Source organism: Xiphophorus maculatus, chromosome 4 (genome assembly GCF_002775205.1).
Source record: "Xiphophorus maculatus strain JP 163 A chromosome 4, X_maculatus-5.0-male, whole genome shotgun sequence".
Taxonomy (NCBI): Eukaryota; Metazoa; Chordata; class Actinopteri; order Cyprinodontiformes; family Poeciliidae; genus Xiphophorus; species Xiphophorus maculatus.
In genome coordinates this window covers 3,848,871-3,863,771 of record NC_036446.1, presented here as the reverse complement: position 1 = coordinate 3,863,771, position 14,901 = coordinate 3,848,871, and the positions used below count along the sequence as shown (strand labels likewise).

Below are 14,901 nucleotides of genomic sequence, written 5' to 3'. Positions count from 1 at the left end.
TTTCACTAGAAACTAGATCACAAATCCTTGGTAAGAGTTTGTGTTTTTGTGGTTTAATGTTAGATCTATGAATGTTAGACTTTCAAAATTCTGTCCTCTTGATATTGAAGAATAAATTTTGTTTTTCTGCAGATTTAAATAATTTAGCTCCAAATGTTTGAAAATCTGCTTGTTCAAAGTTTATCAAAAGGCAGTTTTACAAATTAACAGATATTTACCTCCTGGCTTCAGCTTTAATCTGATTTACTGAATTCAGTAAACAAATCAGTTTGAGAAACAAAAACATTGACAAACCAAGAAACCAAAATAAGCTGATATTAAAAGGAATTTTTATCCTTCAAAAATCAAAGAAGGGATTTGAGGCAGAAACCTCAGCGGAGAACTTCAACCTTTACATCAGGAGCAATTACTTTCCTTCCTGCAATGCATTTTTATTTTTAACTATCTTATCCCCTTTGTTTCTTCAGGTTAGATTGCTAAGGCTAATTAGTGAGTTGCATAGCAACAAGAACAATGATGAATGCTCCTTCAGCTCTTTGAGCTCCTGTTCGCTCTGTTGCTGGTGAACCTTGTGAAGCTTAGAGAACGAGTCGAAGAAAAGAAGAAAAAAAAAAACCCTCCAATCAAATCAGCCATCATTAAGGTCGTAACAGCGTCTTCCCATTACCCACCGGCTCTTATGAAATCTGTGATGAATGTTGCCTTCATTCATTTGGATCTATATAGCTCCTGAATCTCTCTCTTCATCTATTTTTCCTGACATCCACAGTGTCGCAGTAATTACCCGAGATTTAATTAGTCAGAGAACAAAGGCAATTTGACCTTCTCTGCAGGTCCAGAAAAATGGGATTTCCATGGCGCACATCATCCGACGCTACGAAGATGTCACTTTTCCCAGCTAGAAGGTTTTCCTCCATAAGTTAACCTATACCCACCATCAAAACGGCCTCTTACTATTTTTTTACGTCAATTTTGCTGACTTTCAATGATTTCCAAAGGAGAAAAAGGGAAATTCCTGTTATCGCCTGAATGCTTTAAAATGGAGAAATTACTTGAAAAAAACTAATTCCATTTGAGAAGAGAACACAATCTCAGCTGCAGCACCAAAGAGAAACAACTTAGAAAAATTCATAAAAATAAACTTCATGAAAGATATCCAAGGCTTTATTTTGATTTAAAATGTCATAAAACTAGACTGAAACGATTAATCGTGATTAATCGATCGTTGAAATTAATGGACAACTATTTTATTAAACGATTAATTGCTAGCTGGAGCATACAAACTCAAAAAAAAAGAGTTTGTCGTGAAGAAGAACGGCTAATTAAAGGAGGCCGCAAACTATTATCAGCACCAAAGAGAAACAACTTACCAAATTTCATCAAAAATAAACTAAATATCTAAATGTTTATTTTGATTGAAAATGTCTTATAACAGCTGGACCTGAAACGATTAATCGTGATTAATCAATTATCAAAATATCAATCAACTAATATAGGAATTGATTAATCTGGAGTATACAGAATCCAAAAAAGCCAGTTTGGTGAAAAAATCCAACATCATTCAGAGCAGTAATTAAGAAAAATCTTTGGTCACCTAGCAACAACATGTTGAGCGACTTGTTGCTAGGTAACAGTTTAGGGTTTCGCCACCGTGCCTCCAAACTGCTTAAAAATTAAAAACGACATGGGTAAAACAGTAAAAATCATGCCACCATTTTGATATTTGAGATATTTAAAACAGAAAACTTATCAATAATTATCAATAGACTGATATGAAACGATTATATCGTGACACGTTTTTCCGCCATATTGTCCAGCCCTGCTTCCACTGTATCTGTAAGTAACATACTGGACGCTTGTAGCTACTCCACATAACTTTTAATTGGTGAAAAAATATGCATGGAAGAAAATAAATGTGCCATTTTCTCCAACTGGTGCCTTACTACTGAAAAAAATTAAGATTATAGTAAAACTAAATAGTATTTATGAGTTGTTTTTCTAAGTCAAAAGGTTTTCTCTTAGCGTTGACTTCTTGATAATCAGACAAACAAAAACTCAGTTTATTTCACCCGATGAAAGCCATTGAAGGCTTTGATATTTTCTGTTTTTGAAATCCTCTGTGTAGCTTTGTTGAGAAAAAAAGAGTGCCAGATTGAAAAAAAAAAAGAAAACGGTGACACAGAGGTTATCGTACTCAATTAAGCCTCCAAAGCGGAGACAGAGCGGGCCTTTGTCGCGATGCGGCGGTGCGGCCGAGGGCGAGGTGACGTCTCCAGTCGAGTGTCTGCTGTTAACTTTCAGGGCAAACGCAGTTGACACTGTGTGCCAACAACAACAGCTGTGCTACGTCTCAGCGAGTTTCAGGCCGCGGGTTTCTGTGTGTGAGAGTCGCTGCAGCTAGAGAAGGAAGAAACGCTGGCGCCAGCTGATTGGTTTCACAGAACAGAAGACGACAAAAAAATACGCTATTAGATCCTTCAGGCTGTTCAGTAAGCTGAATTCCTGATTTTATTTGCAGCGGAGAAAAGAAATTGGTCAATGTCAAGGAAAGGATGTTTGAAATAAAGCTTGTGAAACGACTCTGGCTTTACTTCTCTTCATTTGTACAAGAGTAGCAGCTTTAATTAAAAGTTTTGTTTGGTTTCTAGGATAATTCAGCGCTCAATTCTTGTTAAAATGACCCTCAGACTCAAACATAATTATATTCATCTAAAGATTTTTCAAAGCAGCACTTGTAAAGTTAACCTTTTTAATCCTGGATAATGTGATTTGTATTCCTAGTTTTCCACCAGTTTAAAAACATGACTAAAACGTTTAGCACTATCTGTAAGTAAAAATTTAATTTCAATAGAGAAACTATTGCTGGCAATCAATCTAAGAAGGATTAAGAGGCCATAATCAAACAATTTGAAATATTATTTTACTCAAGTAAGAGTAAAAAAGGAAATGCCGGAAAGATATGGCATTTTATACAAGTTGTTATTGATAATTGTCAATATCAATAATTATTGAATAGTTTTTCGTTTTAAGTATCTGAAACTGTTCCGCAAATGGTAGTGTTGTAACCTTTCCCATTTTATCCAGTTTTCATTCAACACAATTGGTTTTTATTTTTAAACAGCTGTAAAGCGAAACCTTAAACTGCTGCTGCGCAAGTTACGCAGCAAGTTGTTGCTAGGTAACCAAGGAATGAATGAGTTGTTAGGTAACCAAGGAATTAATGAGTTTCTAGGTAACCAAGGAATGAATGAGTTGCTAGGTAACCAAGGAATTAATGAGTTTCTAGGTAACCAAGGAATGAATGAGTTGCTAGGTAGTGAGTTAACTGAAACCACCAACCTTGCTTAGCTAGCAGTGAAAGGTTGAGCGAGTCTTGAGACTATCGATATTGATCACGTGTTTATTGCTACTGATTTATATTATTCAGCTGTGATTATAAAATAACAAAACCAGGCAAAAGAAAAATTTTTCCAACTCGGTTTCTTTCAATATAACATTTATGAAACTAACAAAACCTGCAGGTGTGTGTCTTTGTCTGGTAAGTCAAGCTTGTGATTCATTCAGTGAAGTTACTCGCGCCAGCTGTGTTTCCGTAAAATTGTGCAAATTGGAATTACGGAAAAAAGATTTGCTTAATGGAAACACGGCAATTTTGAAAAAACCAAAAAAAAACCCACGTTTTTTCATAAAAAGTATTTTTGCTAAGATGACGTGGCTTTTCAGTCACATCAAAACTGCAATGGAAACACTTTTTGCACATAATATGAGTCACATAAACAACAGCCGGATGTTGCTCCTGGTGGAAACAACAAAGAAGACAACAGGAAGTGGTGGGAGGATGATGACACTGAATGTTTTATTAATGATTTATTATGTGAACAAACTTATGTGGGATTTTAATTGCGTTATTATTTAACAGAAACATCGCAATTGAGTTATTTTTAGTATTTTCTCCATTGTTTGATTAATAAAAGTATCAATAAATATTAAATATTGAAATTACAATTACATGCAGCTATTGTATGCATTTTGGTGATACAAATCACACTCTTAAGTGACTGCTGTCCTAAAGAAGCGTATTAAAAAATGGTATGTTTGTGAAAAGCAGTATTTGTGTTTGTGGAGCTGTAATATGCTGCTTCGTGCAGCCATACGGGTACCTAAAAAAGTACAAATAAATAGTTCTTATCGTCACTTTTGTCGTTATAACAGAACCACAAAATACTGTAACATCTGTATCGCTCACCTCTAACTCCAGTTGACGATTAATCAATTAGTTAGTTGACAAGTATTTTGATAAACAATTAATCAAAATTAATCTGATGAATTCAATTAATAACGATTAATCGTATGTCCTAAATTGGTGCAAATGCTGAATTTTGCCAGTAATTCACCTTTTTTAGTGGAAAATGTGACATTTTTTGCATCGGACCACACAGAAGCGCCTGCCTGTAACTCCAGCTCCATGGTTTATTCATTGTGAGCTTTTAGCATCCAGCTGGGCCTCCTCTGTGGAGTCACTTCATATCGCAGGCTGGGAAACCGTTTTTTTCCCCCTCAAATTAGGTTTCCTGCAACCCTGCTGACCCTCTCGCTGCTGCGGTCGGGATCCCGGTTGCTTCCCAACCTTAAAACGCCCCATATGGCAACAAACATCTCCTGCTGAGGGAATTCTTCATTTCTATTAATACGCGCTGCTTAATAAAGGGCTCAATTGAATTAATCAGCTTGGAGACATTAATCAGACATTAATGAAGTATTAACCTCTGCACTGCATGGCTGTTCCCTGTTGTCTGCATGCCTGTTTACATCTCGGCTCCCATCGACCCGCTTCTTCGAAGGTCTGCTGGTTTTCTGTGAGCTAACATTAAATATGAAACGGGCTCTGGCATTTATTTGTCCAACGACAACGAAAAGAAACTGTAAATAGCCGAGATTCCTATTCCAAATGCATCGCTCCTTCATGTAGCTGAGGAAATCTCAGCTACATGAAGGAGAGTGAGAAATTCAAACCCGAAATTCTACTCCTAAATTATTATATTTTCAGATTGTTTTGAACATTAAATTCCGTCAAAAGAAAAGCCAGAAGTGGATCTTGAGTTGTGTACGTTCTCAAATCCAAATTATAAGCTACATAAGTCGATTTGCTTTTTGAAAGTGTTAATTATGGCTGGAATGAAGAGTGGCGTTGAGGGTCGGGGGCTTTTCAAGGAGCAGAAGACGATGTTATGAGAGGTATGAAGGGATGTTTCTGTGCTTCAAAGGAGTAACAGGGAGGTAATTAAAACAAGAAAATACTTCACCTCTTTTAGCTCTTCTTCCTTAAATCAAGGCTGGCAGGCAGCGGATCACTTGTAGCAAGCAACTTGGCCTAATGGATTTAATGAACGCTGCAAAACGGAGGAAAATTTACCTGAAAACAAGGAAACATTTGGATTAAGTAAATGTATTTGCAGTGACCATATAATTGTGCAAATTGATATTTTTGACAAACAAATTAGCTAAATTAGAAAAAAAACTCTTGATTTTTTGATAAGTTTTGGCACCAAGATGAAGTGTTTGTTTGGTAAATTTTGCAAAACTGCAATGGAAACATTTATCGTCTCACACGAGTCACATGATCAACATCCGGATGTTACTACTGACGGAAACAACAAAGACAGGAAGTAGCTGCAGGATACTTTTTAATGACTTATCCCATGAACAAACTTATTTTATGTGTGACTTTAATTTCACTTTTTATTTAGTGGAAACACAACAATTGCAAAAAAATTTTTTATTACATTAGCGGAATATTGGGAAAGTTTTCCACACACTTGTAATGGAAACGCGCCAACTAAAAAAACTAGTTTTTCGATAAGTTTTGGCAGCAGGATGGGGTAATTTGTTTTTTTTCTTTGGTAAACTGGTTTATTTCACAAAAGTGCAATGGCAACACTTTTATTGCATCACTCCAGTCACATGATCAACAACCGGATGTTACTGCTGACAAAAACTACGAAAATGACGACAACAGGAAGTAGATGGAGGATGTTTTTTTAATGACTTCACATGCGATTTTGTGTTTCAAACTCTGATTTGGACGAAAAAAGCAAACTCTGGTCCGCCTACAAACCTCAGTCTCCTTTCTGTCTAGATGAACTCTCAGATTATTTAGTAATTTGCATTAATTAAGCAATCATCTCCTCTGATTCCTTATAGATAGTCATCTTCTATTTGTATTTACTTAATTTTTTCTCCTCTTCTACAAAGTTAAAACTTTCTTCATGAGGACAGAAACTCCACGGTGTGTGAGGCATATTGATTGTCCGTTTACAGTGTTCTTGATTAGCGAGTAACGCAACAACAGCAGCTAATAACTGTAATTACTGTAATTTTCTAAAACTCCACACAATTAATCAATAAGGTGCTTCGAAAATGACGGAGAGAGAGAAAGACAGAGGAGAGCGAAAATCAGGAAGGAGGTAAATTATATACCATTAGACAAATGTAGCTTTTGTCTCGGCGGCGATGCAAAGCAACAACGGAGGTACTAATCATCCGCAGTCACTCAGCAGATCCACTTGTGATAATCATGTATTGTTATGGAGGTCGGAAGGGGTCAACTCTCCCCGGGTTCAATCAGCTCAGAGAGATTCTTTCAACGCAGAATGGCCTCATCAATCCCGTCTGCAGGGGAAATAATTAACCGGGAAAAATAATTAGCCGCCGAACTTTAGATCCAGTTTAATCAAGTTTTACATTTAAAGCTGAAAGAGAGAGGAGAGCACTGCAAAAACATAAAATTTTACCAAGTATTTTAGATCTATTTTCTATTGCAAATATATCAGTACACTTGAAGTATGGCAAATTTAACTTATGAGTAGCTTTTAGCAAGATATAAGAGTTTGTTTTAAGTAAATAATCCCTTAATATTACTTCCACTGGCAGAAAAATTATTTTAAAACATTTTTCCCATTTATAAGTGAAATAATCTGTGAATACTTTTTCATCAATATTAAGGGATTAATAAATTAAAACAAGCTCCTATATTGTTAGTTTTTCTTATTTCAAGTGTACTAAGATGTTACTTGGATTTACAGTAGAAACTAGACCATAAATACTTGGTAAGATTTTGTGTTTTTGAAGTGTGTGGCACAAAAATGCATGAAAACACTGCAAAAATAACAATAGCATACCAAGTGTTTTTGTCTAGTTTCTACTGAAAATATCTTAGTACATTTGAAATAAAACAAAACTGACTTTTTAGTAAGATAGAAGTCAATAATTTCTTAATACTGATTTTAAAAAAAGTCCCACTTGTAATTTATTTCAGTTAACTAGTAAAAAGTCAGAATAATACGAGAATAATGTTATAATATTTATTTTTTTATTTTCTTAGAGTTTCTTGGTCGAAAATAATAAGTAATGGGTTAAAATATTCACATCTAATTTTATTTTCTTTAAAAATATAATAAAGTTGAAAACGAGCCAGTATATTTGGTAAGAATTCAGAGAATAAATCATGAAGAACTGAATCTTAATGGCTAATTAATGCTACTTCAGGGTTCTGTTGACCATAATGATGCTAATTAGCCTTAGCCGCCGTTGCCGTGGTGAAGAAGCCACCGAGGTGTGAATGAAGGGGCATTAATTACATTTTTATGTGCTAGCATGTTGCTGCTACTTTAAACCAAAGAATGTGATAATTTCTGTCAGAGTTGCATTAAATCTGGAGAGTTTAAAGTTTCAAGTCGCTTGTTAGGACTTCTGGTTGCGTTTCCGTCCCTCTAATTGTCCCTGCGCGGGCAGCTGCCGGTGATGTTTGTGTTTGTCGGGTTAGTCTTCAGCTCCGGCTGATGGACGCGGTGCCAGCGCTCCGCCTGCTCTGTTTATAAGGATTTAATTGCTCACCAGCGGTGTTATTGTAATCTGGAGCTCTTTTGGCACAAGCAGAGGTGCCATAAATTTATTCTTTCTGTCAAGACTCATGCTTTCCATGCGCTCATCTGCAACTTGTGGGCTCATTTATTGTGTTTTCAGACTAAATATTTGATCAAAGTGATTTATATTGGTTTAGATTTACAGTTTCTGATCAAAAGGTTTTATACTTTCATCATGAGAAAAACTTTTTTTTTAAGTTTGAATGAAGTTAAACCAAACAACTTTTATAATTTTTTAATGGTGACCCATTATGCTTCCTTGAACAAGTTAGAATATGTCTCTGGTCTATGTAAAATAATGTTCATTAAATTGTTTTGTACAAAACTGTTCTTAGCTTTTACGTCACCCAACTGAAAATGAATGCAAACACAATTGCTGACAGAATTAAGATTCCTCCCAAAAAATAAAACGAGTTTGAGATTAACTTCAGAAATTTTCTAGGAAATTCACAAATTTTGAAAGTAATCTCAAAAATTTTCTACAAAATAAAAAATTTCTGAAATTTCTGAAATGCTGAAATTTTGCTAGACAAAAACTGCAATTTTGAGATCTATAAAATCTTTCAGAAAAAAAATAAATTCTGAAATTGAAAAGTGAACATTTTTCTACTTTTGAAAATAAATGGCTGTAAACAGACACACAATTATGCAACTGTACATCTTTGATAAGCAGAAGTGTAGCCTCCCGCACAACCAAGAAGAACACAGAAAGTGGTTACTGGGCAGTAAGTCAACAACAAAACACTTGTCTTTTCCAGCAGCCATTGTACAGCTCATACAGCGGTAAAATCTGCTGACCAAACGTGCTGGGGTTCCACTTTGGTTTCTAGGTGATGGGCGGAACTCTGCTGGGGTTGCTAGGTAACGGCACAGTGCCTGCCAAGTTGTATGATGGCATATTAGAGCCATTGTAAATAGAAAAAAAGTAAATTTCAGGGAAAGAAATGTATAAATGTCCTTGTTGTTGTAGTAGTGTCGAAGTATTTAATGTGAGAAAAGATATCTTTTACGGTTAAAAAAAAAACTAGAATAAGTGTATTACTATAAATTAGTGTCTGTTGGGAGAATTTAACCTTAGTAAATGTCACACAGCTGGACTTGAACTAGACCTGACTTCATATTTCACATTCAGTCATGGAATAGAACAAAATGTCTGCTCCCACCCAGACGTATCTCCATATTCGCCGTGTTCCTCAGGTTTCGTTCCTTTCTACCTGTCGCCAGCCCAGATCCTCAAACACCAAAAATGAAATCAGCTTGAATTACGACGAGGCTCCCAGTTCTCACATCAGCACAACATCAAAGCAGCCCAACCAATTAAGTATTCCCCCAAACGAGAGCAGCATGGCTTCGCCCCACACCCACCAGATCCCCCCGCACATTACCATAATCCAGTCTAATCATATTAACGTCGGCCGCCAATGAACATGGCAGCTCTGACTCTGCCGGGTTTGTTGTTCAGTCCTTAACACTCAAACCCTGAGAGTATAAACCTTTAACTATAACCCAGTCCTACCAGCTTAAATCATGTTGTCTCCTATCATGTTCAGACACAAATTAAAACAGTAAATTACATGATTTAAACTGTAACATTGAGATTAAAATGTTCTGAGTATGTATGGATGTTGACATCCGATATCTGCAGCGGAAGTAAAGTATTACACTGCAAAAACTCAAAATCCTACCAACTAGTTTTGGTCTAGTTTCTACTGAGAACATCTCAGTATACTCGAAATAAGGCAAAACTAACTTGCAAGTAACTTTTAAGCAGATATAGGAAATTGTTTTAAGTAAATGATTCATTAATATTGATGAAAAAATAGTTCCACTGGCAGAATACTTCTCTGATGACATAGGAAAAATGTCTTCTTATAAATTAGATAATCAGCAAATGGAACTTTTTCATTAACATTAAGAAAGTATTTACTTAAAACAAGTGTTTTATCTTCCTGAAAATTTACTTGTAAGGTAGTTTTGTCTTATTCCAGTTGTATTTGTGAAGTTGGATGGATTTACACTTTTTTGACAAAAATATGGCAGATCTTGGCTGACTCATTTATTATTCATTATTATTCATTCATTATTTCTTTTAAAACACAATTGCTGTCAGCAGTTAAATTTCACCATAAAACTCAGAATTTTTTAGGTTTATATCAGAAATGTTTTACAAAATAAAGTACTTTTCTGAATTTGAAAAGTTGAACATTTTCTGAGCATGTAAATGGCTGCAAACAGACGCACAATTATGCAACTGTACATCTTTGAAAAACAAAAGTGGAGCCTCCTGCACAACCAACCAGAATGCAGCATGTGACTATTCCTAGAAGCTGTTGAGACCCAAATGGAAGTACAAATACATGGAAAAAGTATTAATTTTACATAACAGATATTGTGCGACCCAAATCAAGGCTGAATTTTTGGTTGCACAAAAGGCCCAAAATCCCAAACAGCAGCAAATCCGCAACAAAATAATAGAGAAAAATATATATATTTTACAAGAAAGAGATTTCTGACTCCATCTTCCATCTATGGGAGTCAGAAGAACTCCTTTGTCAAAAGAAACGGGACACTCGTTGCTGCAAGGCGGCACAAAACGGAAGGCAGGGGCCAAGTGGAAAAGGCCAAAGGGGAAATTGAAACCTTTCAAAACGGATTAACCCGAGATCCTCCTAACACTCGGAGAATGGGAGTTACTTAAAAGGTGAAGGGGAAGCTAATTTTTCCTTTTCTTTACAACAGGTATTCATGTTCTTATACACTTGAAGGTGGAGTGTAATACATGGAACATAAATTATTTGTTAAAAATGTCACTTTTTTGGAGTAACATAAATTCGCTTAGTAAAGAATTTCCAACCTAGTCGGGATGGAAAAGTACGGGAAACAGCTTCCTGCCTTGAATAAATTTACATTTATGTTTAGAGAGATTAGCTTAATTTAAATATTTCCTTAATATGGTGTCCCATATTAAGGAAATATGGGACACCATATTTCCTTAATATGGAAATATTAAGGAAATTAATATTTCCTTAAATATTAAGGAAATATTTAATATTTCCTTAATATATATTAAGGAAATATATTAACTGCATGAAAAACTTCATGCAGTTTTTGGTAAGTAACGCAGTTAAATTGAATGACTGGAATGGAACAAAATAAAATAAAGGCTCCTAATGGCGCTAAATGACTTCAAACTACAAAATTTAGAACAGCGGCCATTTTAGTTTCGAACAAACAAGGGTAAACTGTGCTTTGGGGAAAATGTCTATGCCTCTTATTTTTGTTTGATCAGATGATTCAGGTTATTAATATATATATAACTTAAGGCCCACCAATAGTTGTTTTCCAATCGTAAATAAACTCAAGATGAACAACGTTTAATTTGACTCCGAGCTGAACTGGTGACATCACTGCTAGGTGATAACGATGGCGCCACAGGAGATATAATCGATTCAAAGGTTTTCCCAAATTGATATTTAATTGGAAAAATTTATCAATATTTTTATGTTACACCGCCTGGCGTGGAAACTTGGCGGTAGGCCCAGATAGCTTAGTGCTAACGGGCGCTAGCTACCACAGTACTAAAGCCATAAGAAAACCCTACCTTTCAACCAACGTTGCCTTCTTTCCGCTCAGTTCGAGCCTCTGCATTTCAAACATCGTTAAAGTTGATCCACACTGAGCTTCTGTATCGAATAATACTGACACGAAGCTGCTGGGAGGTTCTCATCTTCCCCGATGACGCCATTTTGTTTGTGCTTTTTGTCCGAATGACGTCATCTGAATTTAGTGCGATTAGATTAATTTTAAGTCATATATGCTTATATTTTTTAATAAGCATCTATTATCTAGGTACTGTAATGGAATGATTTAAACTTACATGTGTGTATTTATATTTCTTTATGTACTTTTTATTTATTTTTAGTTTAATTTTATTTGGATTGTGGATGGGTGGTGTTCAGTGTTTGGATGCATGTTCTCTGCTTCACATAAGCAAAAACTCAAATTGTAATACAAAAAAATATCACTTATTCAAATAAAACAATGTATAAAGAATGTTTGGATGGCTGTATGGATAAACAGATGGATGGATATCTCCACTTATACAAATAAAAACTTTCTTAAGTAAAAATCTTGCAATTTTATTTGCATATAAAGGCAGCTAAATATCACAATAAACTGAAAGAGAACTAACGTTTCCATGGCGATACAATCAGAGAAACAGCGAGAGAGGGAGAGAGCACGAAAAAGAGCATTTACAGCTGAGTTCAGACGACTATTGGCAAAACATTTTTTGTGCTAGCAAGATTGCATTTACACACAGTGCAAAATTAGGAGAAAAAAAAGCAATAAAACACAAAACTATCAGATTTTACACTTTGTTATCCATGTTTAGGCAGGCGTGTTTCAGGGAAAACACCTGTTGGATTGTGACCGTTTCTACAAAAACATGGAGAAATGATGCAAGCACTGAAGATACAGAAAAACTTTTTTTCTTCTTCGAAACACAACTTTAGTACAGGTGTTTTAAAAGATGAATATATAATTTATATATATGATATTATACATTTTCCAAATCAGATGAAGAATCCATGATAAAAAGTGAATATTGTGGCTGTTTTCGTAGCTTTCCGTCCCGCCGATCGTCAGGTGTTGTTCAGCGGGGGATGATGGGTAATAAATAAGAACATTAAAGCTAGTTTAAGGCAGCGTCCCTGTCAGCCAATAGGAGGAGAGAAAGAACTGACGAGAAAGCAAAAAAGAAACTGAATATTTATCATATGACACAACGTAATAACAATGGCATCCGTCGTCTGGCCAAACCAAACTGTAAAGAAATTGTACAAATTCACAAAGCGTCGTTTATTTTACAGTTCTGACCAATATTTATCAAGAGCAAGATTGTTTAACCACAAAATCTCATAGAAAAAGGAGAATACCGGTGGGACGAACCCAAAACGTTCTGCTGGCTTATAGACAAAAACAACTTCAATGTTTCGCTGTTCTCCGGTAAAACCATGTTTCTTTTCTCTTTTTTAAAGGATTAGTTCACCTTCTTCAACGATCAAATACGATGGAGTGATGCCAAGCAAAAAGTCTGGACAGTTGGCACAGAATAAGAAAAAAAAAAAAACACCGATATTCTCCTTTAACGCCGCGTTTTCCCGTCGCTTTTTTCTCCAAAAGCAAAAAAAAAAAAAACACTTGCAAAGGAACGGTTGAATCTTTTTTTTTTTCGTAGAAAAGTCGTTCCTCCTGACGGCGGTGGCGGCGTTCGATGGCGGCGACCTCAGGAGCTGGAGGGGTTGGGCAGATCGAACACGATGGGGGGGTTGGTGGGCTGGAAGCTGACGGTGCACGTCGACGCGTTGATGAACGTCGTGAAGCCGTCCGTCATGATGCCGTACCCTGGAAGGACCAACGTCGTCAGAATACGTCACTAAACTACGGGAGGGGAGGAGGGGCACTGAGGGAAAACGGTCTGAATTCTGGATTTAATCTCTGAAATTTGACTTTTTTCTTATTTTTTAATCTAAATTTCAATATTTTTCTTAGATTTTCCACTATTTTTAATCAAAATTCAAACTTTTCCCTCAGAATCTCCACCTTTTTTTAATTACAGAATTGATTTAGAATTTGTACTTTTTTCTCAGAATTTTGATTTTGATCAGAATTTTGAATTTTTTAAATCAGAATTCAAACTTTTTCCTGAGAATTGAATCTTTTTTCTTAACATTTTGACCTTTTCTCTCAGAATTCTGACTTTAATCGCTCAATCACAATTGTTTAAATGGTTTTTGCTCCAACAGGCAATTCTAGTCTTAAAACTCCAATCTACCAAATAAATTTGGGACCTGCGTTCAGTGGGGATGAAATGCAGGTTTGAAAAAATTTCAATAAGAAAGTAAATGTTGTGGTTACAAAATAATTGTAATAGAGCCCAGAATGTTTGGTTATTTATTTGGATTCTGACATAAATTGACACTAAATTAGAAGTCCGAGGAAAAAGTCAGAATATCAATAAATCAAGCAGTGAATAACATGAGCAGTTTAAATATATCTCTAATAACTCACACAGTGTATTTCAGCTTTATGCGACTTCAGTGCTTTTATAGCTGACCCAGACCTTTATTTAGATCATTAAATTTTCTGTTTGAATTTAAGATCCATTTGTTGGATCTCAAATTTGACCTTTTTATGAATTATGTAAAGCTTTAGTTTGTGAACAAAACAAATTCCACAGCATCCAAGGAAGAACTGAATGAACAAACGGACAAATTTAAGACCAATCATCAGAAATCGGGGCACATCAAGTTTTATGACATTTTCACCTCTAAAAAGTAAAATATTTAAATTAAATCGGCACCAGTTATCTATTTAGCATCATCTCTGTAACTTTGTGGTTTCAGGTCTTCTGTTGCTTCTCGCTCCGTTTACCTTCATGAATGCCTCCGAAGGCGTGAAGTTTGGGCCGGACTCTCTTCTGGACCGTGTTGAGCAGCTCCACGCAGCCGACCCGCTGCAGCTCCTTAGGAACCCAGTCTCTGAAACCTGAAGAATACATTCATTTCACCTTTTTACTGACTTTTATTTCCTAGATACAACATTGAAAACATGGCAGTACTCTGAACAATACATTTGTAAGACAACAGTCTGAAACTATATTACTCTATTATAAACTATATTACTCTATTATAAACTATATTACTCTATTATAAACTATATTACAAATCTACAGGAAACAAAACAATAAAACTACGTCTGGGTTTCCTTCATGCATGGGTCAAATAAAGCAGTTAATTTTTCTATTTTTAAAATTTAAACCAAGTTCTAAACTCTGAAACCAGATTTTTTTTTCATTGCAGAGAAAATTATGTGTGAATTTAGAAAACCTGCATCCATTTATAAGGAAGTAAGTATTAAGAACATTTTATCAAAGTTTTTCATATTTGAGTCATTTTTAAAATGAAGCTTTAGCATA

General features: G+C 35.4%; 1 protein-coding gene across 2 annotated transcripts in view; it reads right to left on the bottom strand.

Annotated features, from left to right (window-relative positions):
- Positions 1-12,040: 12,040 nt before the first annotated feature.
- mpped2 (metallophosphoesterase domain containing 2) overlaps positions 12,041-14,901 on the bottom strand; it is a 68,996-nt gene continuing 66,135 nt past the window's right edge. For both annotated transcript variants that reach the window (XM_005807520.2, XM_023332988.1), the window contains exons 6-7: positions 14,358-14,471; positions 12,041-13,328 (exon numbers count right to left, since the gene is read on the bottom strand). In XM_005807520.2, coding sequence (XP_005807577.1) covers positions 13,210-13,328; positions 14,358-14,471 — 233 coding nt within the window. In that variant the 3' untranslated portion in view covers positions 12,041-13,209. The remainder of the gene's footprint in view (positions 13,329-14,357; positions 14,472-14,901) is intronic.